The sequence below is a fragment of the Caloenas nicobarica genome, chromosome 15 (genome assembly GCF_036013445.1).
Source record: "Caloenas nicobarica isolate bCalNic1 chromosome 15, bCalNic1.hap1, whole genome shotgun sequence".
NCBI lineage: Eukaryota > Metazoa > Chordata > Aves > Columbiformes > Columbidae > Caloenas > Caloenas nicobarica.
The window spans coordinates 6,041,805-6,064,208 of NC_088259.1; the positions used below are offsets into that span (position 1 = coordinate 6,041,805).

At 39.4% G+C, this 22,404-nt stretch overlaps 1 protein-coding gene across 2 annotated transcripts in view; it reads left to right on the forward strand.

Moving 5' to 3' along the window:
* The window catches only part of DHX35 (DEAH-box helicase 35), a 30,702-nt gene extending 8,743 nt beyond the window's left edge, over positions 1 to 21,959 (forward strand). Inside the window, exons 9-22 of one of the 2 annotated variants that reach the window (XM_065645562.1) lie at positions 1,906 to 2,018; positions 2,361 to 2,457; positions 3,559 to 3,717; positions 5,066 to 5,276; positions 6,977 to 7,101; positions 7,825 to 7,879; positions 11,601 to 11,696; positions 12,075 to 12,169; positions 12,742 to 12,819; positions 13,969 to 14,098; positions 14,671 to 14,752; positions 15,305 to 15,376; positions 17,702 to 17,840; positions 20,309 to 21,959. In XM_065645562.1, coding sequence (XP_065501634.1) covers positions 1,906 to 2,018; positions 2,361 to 2,457; positions 3,559 to 3,717; positions 5,066 to 5,276; positions 6,977 to 7,101; positions 7,825 to 7,879; positions 11,601 to 11,696; positions 12,075 to 12,169; positions 12,742 to 12,819; positions 13,969 to 14,098; positions 14,671 to 14,752; positions 15,305 to 15,376; positions 17,702 to 17,840; positions 20,309 to 20,353 — 1,497 coding nt within the window. In that variant the 3' untranslated portion in view covers positions 20,354 to 21,959. The remainder of the gene's footprint in view (positions 1 to 1,905; positions 2,019 to 2,360; positions 2,458 to 3,558; positions 3,718 to 5,065; positions 5,277 to 6,976; positions 7,102 to 7,824; positions 7,880 to 11,600; positions 11,697 to 12,074; positions 12,170 to 12,741; positions 12,820 to 13,968; positions 14,099 to 14,670; positions 14,753 to 15,304; positions 15,377 to 17,701; positions 17,841 to 20,308) is intronic. The other variant, XM_065645563.1, reaches the window with a different exon arrangement.
* The last annotated feature ends 445 nt before the right edge of the window (positions 21,960 to 22,404 follow it).

A 22,404-nucleotide genomic window follows, 5' to 3' on the forward strand; every position in this document is an offset into this window, starting at 1 on the left:
TTGTCCTCTGTGCCGCTGCCTTCCTGGGAAGCGTTGCTGCTGTTGAAGAGGTGAAGAGGAGAGGAGGGAGTGCATGGAAAAAATCTGCTGTACTTGAGTTGCTGTGTTTGGTTTTCACTTTGTATTAGCAAACTTTTTTGGAAGTGAATTTAAATGTTAATCTGCTTTTCTTATATTTATGCCTTTTTACCTCTTATTGGTATTGTATAAAAACATATTCTCTTGGCTTAATCTATTCTAGTGAGAGACAGTGCTTGAGCTCAGCTTTGCTGATAGCAATAATCTGAGACAACCATAGACCAGTAAATATATGTTAAATGAGTGGATTTAATTTCAGTGAGATCTCACTAGTTCCCTGATTGACTTATGGCCTGGGGAAACTTACGTAACTTACTAAAAACATCATTAATTTAATTTCGAGTAGGAGCAGAAGAAATGCTCTCCTAGATCAGCGCAGTGGGTCATCCAGCCCTGTATTCTGTCCGTAGCAGCAGCAATAGGAGATGCTGTTTAGGGAGAGGATATGAGCCTGTCCACATGCTGTGGGTCTGTTCTCTAGGAGCTGCTTCAACATCTGCAGTGGTTGTAATCGAGCTATTAGACAGCACATTCCTGCTGTTTCCTTCTAGCGTGTGTTTATGGACCTGCTGTTTGTTCATTTCTCTTCGAATCTGCTTGTCGAAGCTGTAAGTCTCCAGGACACCATGGGAGAGAAAATTTTAGAAGTTTGCCACCTGCTGTATAATGAAGTACTTTATTTAATCTCTTTTAAACATGCTAGTTTCATTAAGGACCTCCTAGTTCTAGTAGTGTGGGATTTTTTTGAAACAAAAACAAAATGACAAAGCAAAAAACACAGACAACAAAATCAAACAAAAAGCCCCAAATACACAGCAGAAAACAAAACCGTTTTTACATTTATCTCAACCTTCTGCTCCCCAAGCAAAGCCCCAGCCTTTTCAGTCTCTCCTCCTAAGGCAGCTCCTCCATTTCCTTTCTCAAGTTCATTGCTTTTCTGTGGACTTTTCTAACTTCACCGTGTCCTTCATGAGATGTGCTGGTGAGAGCTTGCATCCTGCACTGAAGTTGGAGGAGTACTGAAATTTCTTTTAGTGGCAAGTGTCATATGCTGTAAATCTCGATACTTTGCTGTGCTTTGGTAGTACTTCCACTACTATGTGTTCTGTACGTTATATTAGTTATCATTATAATATTTTGCCTTTGCAAAATTTTAACTGCCAGAAATCACACGTTTAAAGTAGTTTACAGATAATGTAAAAATAAGTTAAAGAAAGTTTATGGTATGTCTATAGTGGTCGTAACAGTTGAGATGGATTATTTGGGTTCTTAATGTTCATTCTTTTGCTGTTACGAATTTAAAATACTTAATGGCAATAAATCTAAATTCATGAAGGTGTCTCACAATGCATAAATCAAAAATTTACATAAATCAACTTTTACAAAGTGACATCTTGGTGTTCAGTAAGAGCTGTAAAATTTACTTATCCAAAAATGGATGAGACTATGCAAGCCCTACCCAAAACTTTTAGAACCAATCATTTCTAAGTTCTTCTTAGTTTTGACTTTGCTGATGTTATAGATCCAATAAAAAGTTTATATATCTGCTTTTTGCTACTGTATCAGCTGATCTAACTAATTTCGTTACCTCTTTTCAATCTTTGCTTCTCAAAGTAATAAACATGCAAGACTGTATTTGTGCTAAATGCCTGAACCCAGACAGAACAGAAGGCAGTGAAATCAAACTTTAACATTTTTAGATTGGAACTGTCAAATACATGAAGAAAACATCCAAATAGTAGGAATTTAACTTCTTCATGTCTTTAAGTTTCTCCCACAATTCTTTGAAGTATCAAACTGAAAGTGTTTGTTTTTATTTTAACGTAGAAATTCAGGGATTACTTTAATCAAAACGATACCGGTGACCCCAGCAAAGATACCAGTGTCATCCTCACCGTGGAGGGGAGAACATTTCCAGTGGACATCTTCTACATACAGAGGTGTGTTTGATCTCGTCAGTGGTGACCAGGAGACTGTGCAACTGTGGTATCACTTTGTCTAGGTTGGAACTCAAAAATTCCCCAGCCAATGGTACAGAGGTGTGACATTCCATTTGGGAAACATTTGGATATTGCTTATAGCAGCGGACATGTTTTGAAGCTTACTGTAGTGTAAAGCAAACCAATTAATTGGTGAAGACTGATTCCCAAGGATGCACGATGAACTAAATGTGGTATGGCTGATATATAGTGTCCAAAAGCTGGTTCTCTCTTTGTTCTGTGTGCAAGTGAGGCATCTGTACCTATTTCTCTCCTAATGTCTGCCATTTTCTCTCCCCATAGTCCTGTTCCAGACTATATAAAATCAACTGTGGAAACTGCAATGAAAATTCACCAGATGGAGAACGATGGTGATATACTGGCATTTTTAACTGGCCAGGTACAGACATAAGCAATTGTTGGGTTTGTTTGGGGGTTTTTTTTTGCTTTACAGTGCTGTATTGTGGGCTTCGTGAAGCCGCCTCAGACTCCTGCTTTCCCTAGCTGTGTTTACTTAAATGTCATTAAAGATTACAAATATTTCTGCATTGCTGGGAGCAGAATTAGGCCAGTCTGGAGGACTTCTAGAAAAATGTAATTATGGTCTTGATTTGTCAAAGCTAGTGATGTATGATAGTTTTTGTCATTCAATGCTGTATGCTGTTGGCCTTGTTAATAAGTGGAACAGTATGTGATTTTTTTTTTTTCATGCTAGTCACACCTACAAAGTTGACAGTGAATCATCATTAATAGTTAAGGTAAATGGAATTTACATTTGTTAGGCTTAATATCTGAAGTCTTTGACAGAAAAACAAATTACTGTGAGACAAAAATTTACTTTTCTGTTGTATTTATGCCTGTCAGCATACTTTGCAGCCATGAAGAGTAAATGGGAGGTAGTTTATAATTTTTCCAGTGAGGAGCTACCTTGAACAGCATCAATAACGTCTGGCAGATTTTCAGAATAAATTCTTCATCCCTATTCTGAATTCGACTTTGAAAGAGTGAACTGGGTATCTGACAAGGTGATGTCTGAACATTGTTGTCTGGTTTTTAAGAGTGAGGTGCCATAGTTGATCAGAGATCAAATGTGAAGTGGAGCAATAACTTTTAATACTGTTCCTGTGTCATTCCTGATCAAGACTCGCTGCATTCTACACAGTCAAAATAGATTTGCTTCCGTTTTGCTCTCACAAGTTGATGCACATGGGAAAACACTCCTGCTTCCTCCTGAATTTTGTTCAGTCCTTCCCTTGTGATTTTTCTCATGTATTTGTGACATCGTCTCAAATAGCAGTGAACATACATCTGTATTTAGTATGAATAGCAATTTACGTAAGAATATTACAAAATTGAGAGAGCTAGTCAAAACATCCTGGAGTTTGAACAACTAAAATTATACTGGGATTATTTTTATGCCTTTTTTTGTATGTTGGTGACATCTACGTGATACTAAAGTGAAACCCCGCTCATTCTGTCCACTGTCTTGCTCTGGCTCTAGGAGGAAGTGGAGACTGTTGTTTCAATGCTCATAGAACAGGCTCGAGCCCTTTCTCGCACTGGAATGAAAAAGCATCTCCGTGTTCTCCCCATGTATGCGGGGCTGCCTTCTCCTGACCAAATGAAAGTGTTTGAGAGAGTTTCTCACAGTGTCCGGAAGGTAAGGCTGTTGCAAATACCTCAATTTCTACCACCCAGAAGAGTGACTGCGTTATACAGGTTGAATATATCAGGTTCACATCATGAGACTCTTGCAAACGCTTCCCAAGGGAGACTTTCTGCATCTCCTAACGCTGCCCATCAGTTTTCAGACTGTGAACCGAGAACACGTTCCCTGGGTTCCCTTTTCATCTTTGATCAGTCCTAGACCTGTCATTCAAACTCCCGTCTACCTCATCAGCTTCTCAATTTTTAAGAGTCTTTGTACCACCTGTATTTGGCTACATCCAGTTGCAGCTTCTTATACTCTGAAGTCTTCTACTTTTATCTGGTTTTATCGTTTTGTGACTTAAGTGTCTGTGGCTGTTTTCCACCGGTGATGGAAAAATAGTGACCGAGTGCATTAAGTGCTGTATTTTCACCTAAGAAACAAGTTAAAGCTTGCTTGATTTTGTTAGAAAGAAGTTTTGGTTTGACTTCTGCAAGTCTTGTTTGGATATTTAATGTCACAGATCTGTATAATTGGTTATGATTAGTGCTTTCTACTTAGGCAGAGCCTGTTTTGGGGCTGAGATAAGCGGACAGAAGTGCACAGGGGTGACTTGTTATGATTCTTGTGCCTACTGGAGTCTAAAAAGTAAAAATGTTCATCTGGTGTTGGAGAATGTTGAGTATAAATACTTCTTATCTCTCCAGGATATGACATAAGTCAATGGGTTGGACTAGATGATCTCCAGAGGTCCCTTCCAACCCCAACCATTCTGTGACTCTGTAATGAACTTCCAAGATTTACTTTTTTAATTTCAGGTGAAATAAGGATTAATTTTCCCTCTGTCATCTGGGAACAATTATTTTCCAGTATTTTAGGACATGCATATATCTCTGCAGGAATACTGAACATGGAACGCTTAATGGACTCTGTTCCTCTGCTCTCCCCTGCCCCATTTCAGTGTTACAAGTAACACTTCAATATAACTGAGAAGCAGAAAAACTATCTTTTTAGTTCACTACATAAGAACGTTTGATTTACAGTCAACGTTTTTCTTTGCAAACACTGCCAATGGTTTTCTCTGCAAATGCTGCCAAGTTCTTCTACTTCTATGAAGAGAGAATAAATTTGAATAAGAAAGTGACTGTGAAGCTGTAAAAACTGGACTTACTTCAAGCTGACGAGCTCTTTCTGCTGCAGGTTCTGTAACCTTTTGTACTCCAGAGCGTGGCTGCTGGAGCTGTCACACCTGAGATCTTTCACGTGGCTTGTACGGAGTCTTGGTGCACTCATGCTGGTGCGTGATCATTTAATTGAGATCAGGGAGCTCACAGTGTCCTCGTTGTGTCTGTATCCGTAGGTGATAGTAGCCACCAACATTGCTGAGACCTCCATCACAATCCACGGAATTGCGTTTGTCATTGATTGTGGTTTTGTGAAGCTTCGGGCCTATAACCCCAAAACAGCCATCGAATGCCTCGTGGTGGTACCGGTATCTAAAGCTTCGGCTAATCAGAGAGCAGGGCGCGCAGGACGGAACCGCTCTGGCAAATGTTACAGACTTTATACAGGTCAGTAATTTGATGTGTAGGGAAGGTGAACTTGCTGGTGCAAATTGCGTTTGGTTTTACAGCGGTTCTAGTATTAGATGAAGTTGAGCAAAACTGTCTTTTTTTTCTCTCGGTGATAGAAATTTCCCTTCATTATTCCTCTGACTTATTTAGAAATACATTGTTCATATGTGCCAAGCATTGGACACTGAATGCTTTAAAGAAGCAAACACAAACTGGGCTGATTAGGTGCTGCGAAGTTGTCAGCAATTGCAAACCTGTAATGTTAATGCAGCTCTGTCGAGTCTGCTAATAAGTTTATCTTTTTATGCTCTTAATTTCTGAGCAGTTGCTTCCATTTCTAATACCCACCTATGATGCTCTCTCTTCTAACAAAGGACTCTGGAAATCCTTTAGGTAACTAAGGGAAAATGCCTTTGTGTCCCGTTTTTCGCAGGAGTAGGTGTCAACCCCAAATGCTTCTCTTGAATCCATGACCCTGGCGCTGTACAGAAATTACTGTTACAAATAAATCTGTTGGCCACCCGATAGTGTGCAGAAAGCCGCAATCCAGCTGTCCTGTTCTCTGCTGTTCTATGAGAAAAGGCATTGCAGTTGAACACTGTCATTGCTTGTGTGCCTCAGGTTCCCTCTAGTTTTACTGGAGCTTTGAGACCTTGAGAGATCACGCATATTCTTTTAAAATGTGTGTGTGCTTGCCAGCAGGTACCACGTTAAACAGAGACATGATTTATTCGCTAAATTCTTGTGTCCCATAAGAATCAAGGGAGAATGTCTGCTGCGTAATATACCAAGGTCACACAGATTTTAAGTATTTTGCTGAAGAAGCCATGACCACACTGAAGTTATTTTTGCATGCTCAAGCGCTGACCTAATGAGTACTCTAAGAAACATTTTAAAGGAGAAAAAGAAAAAAGAAGGTGGTGCACTGAGTGGACAAAAGGAGAGAGAACTTACACTGTCTTTGTCTTAGGAATGTCTGAGATGGGTCAGAGACAGAGGAGGGTTCTCCCTAGAAATGGAAATAATTCAGTTGAAAATGTATTTCTCGTCTTGATTTGGAGTTTTAGATTAACATAGGGTTGTGTGTGCCTTTTTCTTTACTGCAGAGCTGGTTAATGGAAGGTGCAGGGATTTTGGCCTTGTATGAAATGTCTTTCCAAACTTAGACTTTATAGTGAACGTGCCTTTAGAAAGTTGTTGTTAAATAAATTGATTTTCAGTCCTCAGGCTTTATTTTAAATATGCTTTTTAAACCTTGTTTTGTTTGAGTAGTTACTAAGAATAGTGTTCTTATACTGAAAGCATGCTGGTTTTGAACTTTTCCTTGTCTCTTCTTAAAAAAAATGCTTTTTTTGTAGTATTCCACCCTTTTATTTTCTATAAAAATATTATACAGAAGAGAAGCAAAGCATTTCCAGATTTCTGTGAAGAATTTATAACACTTCAAATCGAAATACAGGGGGATCAACTACAGAATCAGCAGTGTAGCCAAAAACATTGAATTTTCTATTTAAATTGAAGCACCTTAAAATATAGCAATTGGAGAAAGATCGTCTTTGAGTTAGAGTAATTTTAACACCTGTTCAGTGTTCATACTCAATAATTTACACTTGCAATGGGTGTGACTCTATCATGTTGAGTGCCCAGAGTGGGAGTTGAAGCTCGGCCCCAAATTGCTTTGTTTTTTCCCACCGCAGAGGAGGACTTTGAGAAGCTGCCCAAGTCCACTGTCCCCGAGATGCAGCGCAGTAACCTCGCTCCGGTCATCCTGCAGCTCAAGGCTCTAGGAATTGACAACGTGCTCAGGTTCCCCTTCCTTTCGGTGAGTCCTGGGCTGTAAAGTCTCTCTTCTTTCTTTGCCATGAAGAAAGATCAGTAGATGACTTGCTGATAACCCACGGAACCACTAACCAGTCACCATTGCCCTGTTAATTTGGGAAGTGTAACTCGTGGCCCGCTGTCAGGTAGCAAAGTATGTTTTGGGGATTCAGCTGGTGCAAGTAATATGTGTGACAACTTAAAAACGATGATTGTGTTCTAGAGTTTGCTGTTAGAAGTGTTGAAGTTGAGAAAGGCCTAGAAATGCAAACTCTGAGATTCAGCAAAACTATAACTGTAGTCCCTTTGCACTGAATTTATGAAGAAAAAGGAGAAAAAATGTTACCTACAGAACTAAACCTCTGCTTGTCTGTCTTGTTAAAAAGAGCAGTACCAATTTTTAGATTTGCTTTCTGTAAAGTTTCTAGCTACTCTCGTATTGATGTGAAAGACAAGTGTGGCAGCATTAGAAGAGAAAGTTAAGTAGTTGTTCTGATCATGGCTGGCATCACCGTTGGACAAAGCAAGTGCAGCTTTTCTGGCTCGGGTCTTGAGAGCGTCATAAGGGGAAGGGTGACAGGGAGAGTCCGAGAGCTCTTTCCTCATTTCGCATAAGTCGAAAGGTAGGTAGGTAGGTAGTTGCAAAAAAGGAAGATCTAAGAATTTTTACGAAAACTTGTGTGTTGTATGATGATAACTTTAAACAATGCACATTTTTTCTTCACAGCCACCTCCTGCACAGTCAATGGTGCAAGCTCTAGAATTGCTGTATGCTTTAGGAGGTAAGAACGTCATGCTTTGCTTTATTTAGAGTTATGTTACAGGAGTTATGAAAAGAAAAATCATGAACAAATGAACAGATACACACAAATTTCTAATGAAAGAAGAAAAAGCTAGTCTAAGAGACCCTGAGAGCACAATTCAAAGTACTTTTTTATTGTTTAGCTACTTAATAGATTTTTTTTTTATTATGCTCTCTGAATTGCTAATAACAGCTTGTTCTGAAATTCAGTAGAGTCTGAACAATGCTCATAGTCATATAGTTTAGTTTTAGGTAGTTCTGTGAGGAGCAGTGAGTTGGACTTGATTGTCCTTATGGCTCCCTTCTAGCTTGAGAGATTCTATGATTCTACATGTGTTCATTTTGGTTTTATTCATTATGCTGCTGTTGCATACCTCTAACACTCCAAGCGCACTGTAGGAATATTTTTATACACAGTTTTCAATTCCTTTTTGTTGTGGTGAGTGGAATGCATGCTGTCTAATTTTGTTTATAGGAAGAACTGTTACATTTTTGTTGTTTTGGGTTTTTTTTTTGACAGCTGTTTAATCTCTTTGAATGTAACACACTTAAAACAGAAACTTGACACAAGAACAAGTAATCAAAATGAAATTCTGTTTGACTTGAACTCCGTGTTTGTAGTTAATTCAAAGTTAACAGCAATCTGCTCCATAAGGTAAATGTGAGGAAGAGGGTAGTGTAAAGGAGACTGTGTAAGTTTTGGAAACTTCCAGAGGTTTGTGGCTGTTTTTACAGCACTTACAAGTGCTGTGTTGTAACTTGGGGCAGCCTGCACTCCCCTGACTCCCGTGGAGCTGTAACTCTGCTTGGCAGGGTTTCGCTCTGTGCTGGTTCCATTCCATCTTGCAAAGGAGAGTTTCACTTCATGCACTCAGTTCTTGGCAGCCGTTTCCAGCTTGGAACGAGGACCTTCACACTGGCTCAGAAGCATGTTGCGAGGATGAATTCACAGCCAAAACCGCCTTGGGGAAATGGAGAGGAAAGGTCAATAAACTCTCTGATTAGCTGTTTGATGTCTTGGCAAAAGTGTTCTGCTTGTGGTAGCTTCACAGCAAAGTCCAGAGCTGTTACTCTCTTGGCTGCCCAGCTTTTGTAGGAAAGCAGAGAAGTGCTGATGTTGGGGTTTAAGAAATGTGTGCGATACACGGATTCGCTCTTCAATTTTTGCTGAAGTTTAAGGTTTCAGGTGGTTTATTATGGAGATTTTATATAAGTTGCAGAGACGAAGCTGCCCAAGTGTTTGCAGGTGCGGTAAGGATTTCATTTCTCTTATGCAAGTATGAACATGTATTTCATCATTTGCATTGCAATAACATGCAAATGTGCAGTTTAGGGTCAGGACCCTGTTGTGCCAATGCGGTGCCAACAGAGAAACTCGTGCAGAGCAGACACGCTTAAGGTTGAGATAGTTCTGTTGAGTAAACACACGGCTGTTTTTAGACTGCTTATTTTTACAGTGATGCAAGCTGATTACATCAAGAGTGTCTCTTCTCAGCCTTCTCCTTTGATGCCCCTTTGAAAGTCTGAGCTGGAGTTTATTGCTTTTAAGCATAATTTAGGAGGTAAATAAGAGAGTAAAAAGTGGCTTTATTTTTAGCTTTATTTCACATCCAAGATTTTGTTGGAGATTTGTTTGTAAATTGTCATCTATCAGAAACAACCACTCTACCTAAGTTTGAAATAGTGTTTTAATCTCTCAGCCTGTCACATACTAGTGGTTGTTACTTGAAACTTCAGTGCCATGGTACTTGAATAATCTCTCCTGAGCATGTTCAGTAAGAATCTTTGCAGTATCTTTGTCTAAGATCTCCAGTTTCCCGTGTGTATATGGATACAGTCTTGCTTCCAAGATTATTTCAAGGAAACTTTTACCTTTTCCAAACTAATATCCATTGCAGGCCTTTTGTGTATATTCAGGCTTACTGCTACAAAGACATCTGTGCACAAGCTATGTATATGTATACATATATATGTGTGTGTATATATATATATCTCCATGCAAAATTGCATTGAGATTTGTAGGATTCAGCAGAAGCCAAAAGATTTTGGCTCGATGAACCTGCAGAAAGTTAAAAAGATGGTAATTTCTCCCTTTTGCTACTTAGGAACACAGTTATCTTTCTGTAGATGAAAGACAGCATATTCTAAGCTATTCATTGTGGTAACGCTTCAATGTCTCATATTGCACTAGTCAACTGAAAGCTATTGTACCTTATTTTTTTGCAGTTTCTGTGACTTTGTGTTTAAATATATTACTTCATCATTTCATGTAAGCTGCCATTTGTACCTGTTTCTGAGGAAAATATTATGACATTTTGTGAAATACCCATTAGGTTTTGTTGGGCAGTGCAGGGGTGTGGTGAGTGAGTTACTACATTGCCATAACAAGTGAGATGATACCATATCAAATAATAGAGGAAAGTAAACACTTGACAGAGGTACCTGTGGTTTTCAATGTGCTGCTGTGAGTTACAGATCTCCTTCCTTGACTTGATTTGTGGTTTTGCTTTTCCCTGTGGAACTGAAGTACCACTGTGTTTTTTTGCTGCCGCGCCGTTTGGTGAATAATATGTTTATATGATGTGTGGGCCAGTTGTGTTTCCTCAGTCCACTCTGCTCTGGTTATTTATGCAACACTCAGTGCCCCAAAGTCCTGGTATTGGGCTCTCGTTGGTCCCTTTGTGCAGCTTTTCTCCTTGTCGTACCTCATATGACTTGGCTAACTTGCAGTTTTCTCATTCAGTTCTCTCTCTTTTCTGACTTTCTTAGCAAGCTCTTTTCTTCTTATTGTTTCCTGTGTCTGTTTTGGTTTTGTTTTAGTTTTTTTTTAAATTCTGTTTCCTGTGTTCTCTTGTGAATGAAATGCTTTTCCATTTAAATTGTTCCCTCAAATTTCAGTGTAGCGCTCTGAATTAGAACATGAGCCGGTGGTTTGCATGGGTAAACCTTACTGCAGGTGTTTGACTGAAGCCATACGACTAAAATGGGAAACGTGCAGGGTTGCTTAGTGCTAACGGGGAATCGAAAAGCGAGTGGTCGAACCATCTCCAGTGGAAAGGTTACAGCTGGAACACTGCTGACACTTCAGTTGTTGATGCACAAGGCAGAATAAACTGGAGAGAATCTCCATCAGCTGTACATCTCTAGTTTAGATTGCATTAACGTTAAATTATTTTTGTCCATGACCTAAGCAGATGTGACTCAGAAAAATGCCACCCTACCCTACCAGCAGTGCTGCCTGTTGCTACAGTTAAGCCTGTCCCATAATTATGCCCTTTTTTATTCTGATCAGGACTCCTGCTTCCCATCCCCATGAACAAAGATGTTGCTAAATACTTAAAAAGGAGATGCAGAAGTCTAACAGCTAATAGGTACTCTGGCCATTGCATTGACTTCGACTGCAGGTTTTGTAAATACTTGGCAGTAGTGATGGAGATTGGTCAAAATGGAGAAACTTGTGTGTTCAAGTATGTTTGGAAAAAAAAATCAAAAAACAAACTGCCCAAAACCGTGATCCATGAGCGAGTAAATGGATCTTAAGGAGTACCTTTAAGCTAAGTTTAATATACATTCAACAACTCTCAGGTGCCTTTGTTATCTTTTAGCTCGTAATTCTGCTCTTTAGTACACATAATGTTCTTAAAGAAGACTTTCTGTGCTGTTTTGCCTGTATCACAGCTACATTTATTAATATGCTGCAGGTTTGGACATGCACTGCCGTTTAACAGAGCCTCTTGGGATGAGAATAGCAGAGTTTCCTTTGAATCCCATGTTTGCAAAGATGCTGCTGGAATCGGGTAGGAGAAAAAAAAAATCAGGTTTTCTTCATAGTCTTGTGATGAGTAGAGGACACTGCCTCTTGTAGTGTAGTATTAGACACTTGCTAAGCTTGAAACAAGCTCTGTGCTTCATCTTGATATGGTGTTTAGTGAAAATAATTGGTTAAATTCACGGACCTCTCTAATAAATAATAACTCTAACACATTTAACACTCTAATACGTCTAACGCACTTGTCTGTTAAGTTTTCCATTAAAAACATTCACTGTTATTCTAAGAAAATCCAGGAGTTTGTATATACTATAAAAATATATTCTGCTTCTTTTCCTTTTTATTCTATATGTGGGTGAGTTGAATGGAAGATTTCCTTTACTGAATTTCTCTACTTATTCCTCAGGAAATTTTGGCTGCTCCCAGGAGATTTTGACAATTGCTGCCATGATGCAGATCCAAAACATTTTTCTGATCCCTCCAAATCAAAAAGCTCAGGCTGTAAGTTCAGTCATGTCTTGTTTCCTTTTTTTTGTTCCACATTTCTGGATTTCTACCAAGTATTTTATCGATACCCATTACAGACTGCAAGTTTGTATGAAAATGAAGCAAGGTCTTGAACTGTACCTATTGGTTACAGATAAAAGAAGAAACTGAGTAACAGTGGGAACCTTGGAGTCCTTTACTGGTGTTAAAAGACACCTTCTGAGGACCAGAAACATGAAAGGTTATAAACTGCTATTGGTCAGTGTAAGGGTTTGTCCAAAAAAATTAAATTTATCCTCCCCAAACACCACTTCCTTTTAAGAGGAGCTAAAAAGAAAGTATTAAGATGTAGCAAATTCTTAATAGGTAGCAGAAGCCTCATTTTAATGCATCCCCCTCTTGAATTTTGGGGGTTCATTTTCAGTTCACTTTTCTAATCTCAGTTTAGGAAGTGGTCTTGAATATAGGTGGGCTAGTAAAATATTGCCGTTGCCCAGAGGATCTACCGTATATGGGAGCGGAGTGTATTGAACATCATTTGTGCAAAAATCAGTCTGCTTATAAAAATACATCTTCTTCTTCTCCAGGCCAGGCAACACAGAAAGTTTGCTGTGGAAGAAGGTGACCATCTCACTATGCTTAATGTTTATGAAGCTTTTGTCAAAGTAAGTCAGTTCAAGTGTGTGTGGATTTGCTGGAGTGACAAACACTTGGGGTCCTCAGTTCAGAATCTGGAAGTTCCGGGTGTAGCATCCTCAAAGCTGAGGACTTACCAAGTCTATTAAGTGATAATTCTGCTTTTAGAGATATTCCGGTCATATTTTGTCACAGACCTTCTGTAGTTCTTCTGAACAGGGAATAGAAAGAATTTGGTTTGGGTACAGCACAGAAATCTTATGGGTAGAGAACTGTAATTTCAGGGAGACTGGGGTTTTTGAAAGGAAAAAAAAGTACCTGATTTCCAAATGAAATTCATAGTCTCTCATCTTTTCTATAGATGTATCCGAGTTTTACTGATTATAAACTGCATTTAAATCTAGCAGTCTCTTTTTTTTTTTTTTTTTTTTAAATTGCCTCATTGATCATCATATATCCTCCTTTTCAGTGACCTTATGTAGTTACTCTAAGGTTTAACACCAATCTTAATACTGTTCTGTAAGCTGAGGTTTTATTTAATGGTTTTGAAGTGCTATACCTGTTCAGGAGATCAATATTTTGCTGGTATAAGGCACTTCTGAAAGAATATATTTGCAACAGTGTTGAGTTGAAGCAGTATAACCACTCAGGTGTTTAAAAGATGACTTCCCCCTACCAACCCCAAAGCAATCGGTCAGGCATCAACTGAAATTTTCCCATTTTATATCTGCCTAATTCTCTTAGGAACAGCTAAATGCGGAGGCTGTTGGAGTAAGTGCTGGCTTCTGGAGAAATAGATCTTTGCACAGAGAAGACTAGTGAAAACAGTGTACAGAAAAGGTTGTTTACAGTTTGAGATTGAAAACAGACTAGTTTATGATGTGATACTTTCATGTGTGAGAATGGAATGGCTGATGTTGTTCTCTTTCACCACAGAAGAGGAGATGAAGCACATCTGTATGAAAATAGCCCATGGCATCTGTTCTGCTGCTATTTAGATGTTTGAAACGTGTTTTGGAGTTACTGGTGTTATGTACCCGTGTTAGTTGCTCTATATATAGGTAATTTTCAGGGAAAAACACAGTGAATATATTGTAGGAGACAAAAGGAAAACAAGAGATTGGGATTTGTTTTACTGATGGTATTTCATTTTAATTTTTTCTGTTCTCACTGTACAGCACAGCAAGAGCTCTCAATGGTGTCAGGAACACTTTCTCAACTACAAAGGGCTTGTCAGAGCTTCTGTTGTAAGAGAGCAGCTGAAAAAGCTTCTCGTCCGCTTTAAAGTGCCAAAGAAGTCCAGTGAAGGTGAAAATTTATTTTAACCTGTTGTTCAATACAGGTACTGAAGGTATTCTCCGAATTGTCAGTCTGCTTCCTGCTTTTCCTGTAACCTTTGGAGTATTTTCTCTCTGGCCTAAAAATAGTGTTAATTAAAACCAGAGGTGGTTTTTTTTTTTTTTCCTAAAAATGACTGCAGAAGAGCAATTTAGCCCATTTTTACAATTAACATTTAGTCCAGTCTTCATTACGTAAGTTTTCCAGTAAGATATTATCACCACTGATTATATATTTAATGGACAGACTTACCAAAAGAGTCATAAATAAGTCACCTCATTCACTCTTTCGACTTGTCATAGATATTTTTCTAGTGTGTTCAAAATGATGTACAGTCAGTGGGATCTGATTTCCAGCTCTCTTCATGGAGACACCAAGTGACAACGGTAGTTTTTTTATGTATATAATTTTGATTTGCTGCCTTCAAGTCTTTGCTGTCAAAGCCTGATGCGCTGTGGAAAGCTGTTTGAGATGAAAAAGTGTTATTTTAGGGATTCTTGCCATTCCATTGATTCATTTTACATAAAAATTCTTTTCTTCAGGTGATCCAGATCCTGTTTTGAGATGCATAGTTTCTGGATTCTTTGCTAACGCAGCTAAATTCCACTCGACTGGAGCTTACAGGTAAATATATGTATCTTCATTACAACTGTTGCTTAGTTTATAAGCTTCTTTGGCTGGTTACATCTAAGGATAATCAACAAACAGATGCTTCTCTAGACACCTACAATAAGAAACACGTAGCATTTGGTTTACTAAATATTTGAAGTGTTGTATCTTCAACCTACTTCAGTGTTTATCTCTTCTCTTTGGCAAATATAAATAATTAGAGTTATTGATAGTGAGAAGCTGTTACTGACAGTAATTAGCTTGTGTTAATACAAGCAAGTACAGTGTCTCTGTTGTAGCACTCCCAGTGTATTCAATAAAAGCCTGAAACATACTTTTTCATTTAATGTAGATAGAAATCATTTAGGATATTAAATTATAATTTCTTCCTCTGGCCAAGATTTGAGCCTGATTTCCTCTGAAAGCCTGTTCATTAAATGCAAATGTTTTTAAGTTGCTCCAGCTCTTTCATTGTTGCCTTTTATTAAACGTGCTTACTGGGAATGAAAGGAACCAAATGTTAAGCAATAAATAGAGGCACGGTCTGAAATAGTGTCTTGTTTCAAGGACTATCCGTGACGACCATGAACTTCATATCCACCCCACTTCAGTGTTGTACGCAGAGAAACCTCCGCGCTGGTGAGTTAAAGCTGCTTTCACTTGCTTTGTGATCTTCACAAGACGTTCTCAGCATCCAGACATTTTCATGAATGGCTTTTCTCCATCACTAGAGGAATAGATGTAGAAGGTCATGGTTCCCACGGAGAGAATTCAGTTGGTGTTTGCTTTGCATCTTTTTGTAAGCAGTATCCAAATAAATCAGGGAAATAGAGTGATGTTAACTGTGAAAAAAAACCCGCAAAAGTTGGAAAGCAGAGTCAGGTGACCCTTTTTAAATGGGCACCACATTTTGCACTGCAGATTGCTCTGAGTGCTCTCTACCTAGATAGAACTATGATTAATTGACATTTATTAAGCCTATGAAGTAACTGTCCTGTCAAACAGGTGCTGCAATAATTGCAAATGGCTTGCTAGGAGGGGGAATACGTGTCAAATACATGATGCAAAAAGTTTGAGAGAAGCGATGGCTGCCTAGCAAGAACTAAAGAAGTGGTTGTACTTTCACATTAGCTGGGGTATTACAATTCCACTTGTGTGTCAGAGATGCCAGGTAACAACTGTAAATCCGTTTCTAACTCCTGGGTCAGCACAATCAACCTGAAGTATTTGGACTCTTTTCCTTTGCCCGTTGCTGAGACTTTGAAGGATAAACTTGGCCAGTGTCATCTGTTATCTTTGAATTTGGGCTCCTACACCTGTCCGGTAGAGTTTGCAGGAGTGTAACTGATTGGAACTGAGCCATCAATTACATTGGCTCACAAAATAAAAGTGAGTCCAGCTCACTTGTTCTTAACTGTTCTAATTCTTTAGGGATGAGCTGAGCAGAGTGTAGTCAAAGTAATATTTACCACTGAAACCAGCCTGATTCTCTGCTATTTTGCCAATTTTTTTAACTCCTGTCACTGCTGTTAAAATACAATTTGAAATAGGAAAAAGAATACTTTGCAGATATACTTCTGAAATTTTCTAGCTTGCAGTAGGTAACATCCTGAAAGAGGTTGGGTTATGGGAGAGTAACGGAGAGTAAGAAGAACAAATTGACAAGAAATTAGTCTGGAAACAAGTCTAGAGAGTACTGGAAGAATTCTTTGCTCCAGCACACACCTCCTCCAGGGCTCAGCTTTTCAAAGACAAGCCCTCAGGGTAGAACTTCCATCCCAGCCTTGGTGCTCCCAGACATAGAGAAAAGCAGATCTGTAGACACCTTGCTGAAAGTCTTCACTGGCAAAACCTTAAGACTGCTCTTTGCTTCACAGCCTGTTTGCTCTTAGTGGCAGCAGTGTTGCTGGAGTTTTTAGGAATACTGATTCTGGCTTAGATCTCTTTTCAGACCTCTGTGTTGCAGACCAGGCACAGAGATGATTTCCAAGGCCACGTGGTGTTGCCACCACCAGCCTAAAGATGCTGCCGGCTCATTGCATCCTATCGAACAGGAGTTTAACTGACTCAACAACCCTAGTTTCAGTGCTGCTGCTGCCTGGGCACCCATCCTATACTGAGGGCTTCAATTCTCTATCTGTTACGGGTGTATATAAAATGTGTTCTCATTCTTGTTTGTTTTCCTCAGATTTTTCTTTAGTTATATTAGTTCATATGTCTTGGGCTGCATTCAAGCAGAAAAGAAAATTTTGGACTCTTCTCTCTTTGCTTTCAAGAAGAAAATACCAATTAATGAGAGACCACAAACCTTGTGGGTTTGCAGCTCTGATGTCTAGAGAAGGCAGATAATGACTTACGGTTTTGGTGACTAACCCTTCCGTGCGTGGGCTTGCACTTCCTTGGTAAAAATGACTTTCCCTACTGTACAGTGACTTCAGAAATAGGTTGCACACACTCCACATGGCTGTTTGTTTCTGAATCTCTTTCCAGGAGATGTTCTGGCAGTAATTAAAGCTGCTTTCTACCTCTAATCCTTACCTTGCTTGTCTGCAGACAGGCACCAGTGGTAGTTGTGCTGTGATTTGTGCCTTGTTATGGACCCAGTGTTTCAGTGCTTTTAGCATCTTTCCTCATGGTATCACAGACTAACTCTCTTCCAAAATATCTGTTTTGCATCCCCCTCGGTCTCATTATAAGAAATATTCTTTCTTTTTTACCTTGCATCCATATGTCCTGATAGTATGTGAAGGTGTTTTTAATGGCAGTCTAACGGTTGTCTTAATGTAGAGTACTCCAAACAACCAGAGGGAAAAAGGTAAGAGGCTGTGTTAAAATTTAAATGTTCTTGTCACTCCATAAATGCTGCCTCTGACAGAATACATATAAAACGACCTAGATGTGCTGTTAATCTCTCTCCGTCATTGCTTTATAGCAAACACCTTGTATTTTTTGTCTTTCTCCTAGGGTAGTCTACAATGAAGTCATACAGACTGCTAAATATTACATGAGAGATGTGACTGCCGTTGAATCTGCGTGGCTCTTGGAACTGGCACCTCATTTTTACCAGCAAGGAACGGTACGGAATCGGCATAAAGCCCAAACGGTACCATTGCTGTATTAGCAGCTCTTGCATCTGAACTTTTTAAGTGTTTGTGTTTTGTTGCCTACTTAATGGTACAAAAATGAATTTGATTTTGTTCATTGTAGTGGTTTTAATACAAAGAAAGAGGATAATTAGTTGATGCATGAAAGCTTTTTCCCTATTATCCAGCCAACAGACATGATCTCAAAGTTACAAAATAGTGTATCCCTCTGGTAAATGAAGCCTTAAACCATTTTACACTTGAATATAGGCACTTACAAGGACTTCTATGAGCAGCACTATAGCTAGACAGTGGTCATGCTTTGCACAAAAATTTTAGAGGAGTTTTTGCATGCTTCGCAAATGTTTGTGCAAATCTTGAGCCCTTTTTTGAGCATTAATTGTGCTTACTGCAAAAAAATCAGCTCTGATCTGCTCAGACTTGAGATGGCAAAGAACAGCTGCTATTTGTGCAAAACTTTATTGCAAATTCGGTTGTGTGTGATATACATACACACACTTTTCTTCACAAGTATTTTTTAATAGTTGCCACCATCCTTTATCAACTCTGTCCCATGTGAGTCCATCAGTCTAGACTTACTCACTGACCATTCTGAGAACTGGCTTGGTATTAAATATTATCTAAATGTTAGTTATGCTGGAGGTGTTGATGCCATGTTGCATGTAAATACTGTACAGGCAAGATTACCAAATTGATCTTGCATGTGAATTTCCCATGGGAGATTAATAACTATTGAGCTTTATATTCAGGAAAGTATTTCCAAAATACTGAGTGAAAAAAATATACTTGCATATCAGACCTATGCAAAACAAGAGATCTGTTTGTGCGTGTGAGCAGCCCTGTTGCAAAAATGGCCTCTTCCGATTTATACGTCTGCTTTTCTGAGAATCTGCTGTTAGTTTTCTTTCACTTCCTGGGGTTTTTGGAAAAAGGAAAAACACTGGGGTGCACGAAGCGCCTTAGGGCATAGCTCTGAAGTGACAGTGCACAACAGCATTGGCATCTGTCCATGTAATTGACTGGAGAGGGTTGTTTTTTATGTTGAGCTTGGATAATTCATCTCTGTTATCTGGACGTTTACCATATATAAATGCACTTACTAAGCAGCTGAATATTTTTGGCCTTTTTATCTATAACATGTTTGACAAAGGCAGTAACAACCCCAACGGGCAGACCCTGGAGTCTTTAGCTGCTGTTAGACATTCCGCAAGCATGGTATAAAAAGGAGGTGAGCCAATATTCCAGTTGTATCCAATCTGCTCCTGCAGTAATTAGTTCTTTTGACTCACATATTTATGTGTTGTAACATCCCATTATGATATGGCCTCTCCACGGGCTCAAGTTTGGGCTGAGGTTTTCCCCAACACCACCTACGTAAAGGAATGTGACTCAGTGACTTGTTCAGGCAAAACTTGAGTTGCTTTTTCTAAGTGAAGGCGACTTGTCTTAAATAGTCCTACCTACCTGACTGAGAGAACACGTTTTTCAAGCTAGTACTACTACTGTTGTAGATAGTCTCTGAAATTATATCACAACCTAATTTTTACCATTGCCATCCTTTTGATTTTGTGTCTCTCATACTTTGTATGGCCTAAGTGTTGCTTTCATCCTGAAATAAGTAGAAGCTCTGGAGGATAGCGCTGGTTTTGAGGAAAATTATCCTTTCCAGTTTGGTCAGTTATCCTTAACAACCAAAAGGTTTACATGTCTTTATAAAATGTTTAAAAATTGGGAGTATTCTTGTTTGAATTATACTTGTAAATTTTGAAGAAGCAAGCCATTGCAAGACACACATTTATGCTGTGTATAGACATTCAGACCCTTTCTCTACTGAAGGACACTTCTTTGTGCTAATAAGAGATTATGAGAATTTTTATTCCTGTATCATGTTAAAAACAAATTACAATTGAATAGGATTATGTGTTACAGGATTTTCTTCTACAGCTCCATTGTGGTCTCAGTCAATTATGTCTCGTTCCAAATTTTGCAGGACTTTCTTCGTGTTTTCTTTCCACATTTTCATAGGCCTTTTTCTTTAAGAGCGTGGAGGTTCAAAGGTCCAATGCAGCTACAGCTACAGTGTTAATATATTAGTTATAATATTGTGTTTCACGTACATACACCTGGTGTTTGCGCGGATGTATTGTTGGGAGCACATGTATCTTTCTGTGCATTTTTACACGCTGGCAAACTGCTTCCAGCGGGAAATTGTTCCTATGCTCGCAGTTAGCACAGAAGTGCTAGAAGATGATATTTTATACCAAGCCAGAACATCACTTTGGGATACAGATGGGGTTTTTTATTTCATAGGTTTATTTTAGCTACTTCAGTAACCAGCAGAGCTTGGGAGGGTGGTCTTTGATATTTGGATAAGTATTTAATTTGGGATTAAAGACTGAAAGCATTCTAGTTGAACATTTTTCTAATGGTGTATGTGCTAAGCAATTTTTCTTTTCTTTTCTTGCAGCACCTTTCCTTGAAAGCAAAAAGGGCTAAAGTAGATGACCACTGATTTGACGTGACCTAAGTCCTGTGACACCAGATGCAGAACCTAGCAGTGATTTCAAGCTGGCTACAGTCCATTCAGCAGTCAGTTCATTAGCAATTTGATCTTATATCAACGTAAATGTTTAAATGCCTGCCAGGATCTGTAGGGGCTTATGCATGACCAGTACACTGCAAACCTATGTAGAGCTTGCATTGTGGCCAATTTTATTCTTTGCCTACTTGACCACTGTTGTTAATCTGGGCATGATGCTCCTTTTAAATAGGTAGAAAAATAATTTAAAAAGTAAGAGGACATACAGGACTACAAAAAACTGAAACCTTCAAGAAGAAAAGTGATTTCCTGAAGTGGTTCGGCTGCCTTATGAGAGGGGGGAGCGGGGTACCCTGCGTCCCGTCGCCCGGAGCACTGTGACCACTGCCGCCCAAACTGGGACTGAGTCCTGGCCCCAGGAGCTCAGGGCGGTGAACCAGCCCTTGAAATGCAAGGGGCTGCCATGGAAACGTTGAGTTGGTGTTGGACCGTCCCGAACTGGTGCAGCTTGTGCTCTCAAGCAGTAAAGTCTCCTGCCTGAGGTGGAGCTGCCCCCGGCTCCCTGTGCTCTAATAGTCCTTCTGTAGGAAGTGTTGCATTCAAATGTCTTGTTTCCATATGTGAGAGTTGCTGTTTGGGGAGGGGGAGGAAGAGGAGCTCAGTGTTTCAAAGAAGGGTGAATTTTTTGTTCCACCAGGGAACTGTAGACATACGTTCACAATCAATCAAATTCACAAATGGGGCTTTTTTTTTTCCTAACAAAAGAAAGGATGTTAGCCTCTCACTACTTGGAAATACCAGAAAACTTCAGCAGAGCTATATCACAGAATGCTATTTTTTAGCCTCTGTCATTCAGCAAAGATGAAAATGTTCTGTACTTTCCTATAAGGAGCACATTCCTATATATTTGTTTAATTAAGAATCTACTCTTTGCTGCTTGGGACTCTTCTTCATGTGTTACTGTAAGAGAAGGACTCTCTGAACAGTTGCTGCTTTAATCGGGACTCCATGGCTACTTTTCAATAAGAACTGTACCTTTTTGTGTTTTAACAAGATAGCTTGGATACAGGTATTTATTTTTCCCAACGCTGTTGATATTTATTTTAGAAATACATTGTTTGCAAATTTTATTTTTATAAAGCAACTGATTTGATGAATGTGGTTTTGGCATAGCTATGATTTTATTTTCTTTAAAAAAAAGTATGTAAATAGGCAAACATTTCTACGTAGAAGAAATGCCTTCCTCCTCACAGGACTGCCTGGAAAACTTCTTTACCTTCTCCCGTCCAAACACCTGCAGAGAGAACATGTTCTGTCATGTGCGATGCGTGGTCTGTTCAGTGTCTGTGTACTGACTGCCAGCGCTAAAAGATGCACCAGTCTCCGAGTGTGGCACCAGGGACATGACCAGCTCTGTCACCTTCCTTGTTGTCCCCATGAACCTGTGTGTCACTCTTTCTTTTAGAGTGGAAGCTCCTTGGGGCAGGGACCAGCTCCGAGCCAGAGCTGAGCGCAGCGTTGGCACTTACTGAAAAGATTCAATTTGCATTTTCTTTTTTTCTCTTAAAGGATCAGAGAAAGAGCTGAATATGAAGACTTGTAAAATGTCTGTATCTCTCTGTCCTCTGGAAGTATTCTTAAGAAAAATAAAACCGTTGAATCAAGCAAGATGGAATGCATCGCTCCAGCCTGAGCAGTGGGTGGTTTCCCAGTGTAACTGGGTGGTTGTATCGTGCTGGTGTGGATTGTGCGGGGCTGTGAGTGCATGGCCGCTTCGTTTGCCACTGTGGAGAATTTGGGGTGGTTCTGGAGAACCTTCTTCTCCAGGTGTATTTCTACCTGGCTGTACAGCTGCACAATTTTCCCTTGGAATGATTGTGACACCTGCTAAGTTGAGAATCCAGGGACATGAAAGGTTCGTAACACACTGCAAGCAATTGTACTTTTGTAAGAACGAGTGCGATAGGTCTTTGTGAACAAAACCAGAAATTGAGACTTGTCTTTCAGTAGAGCTACAGAGTATT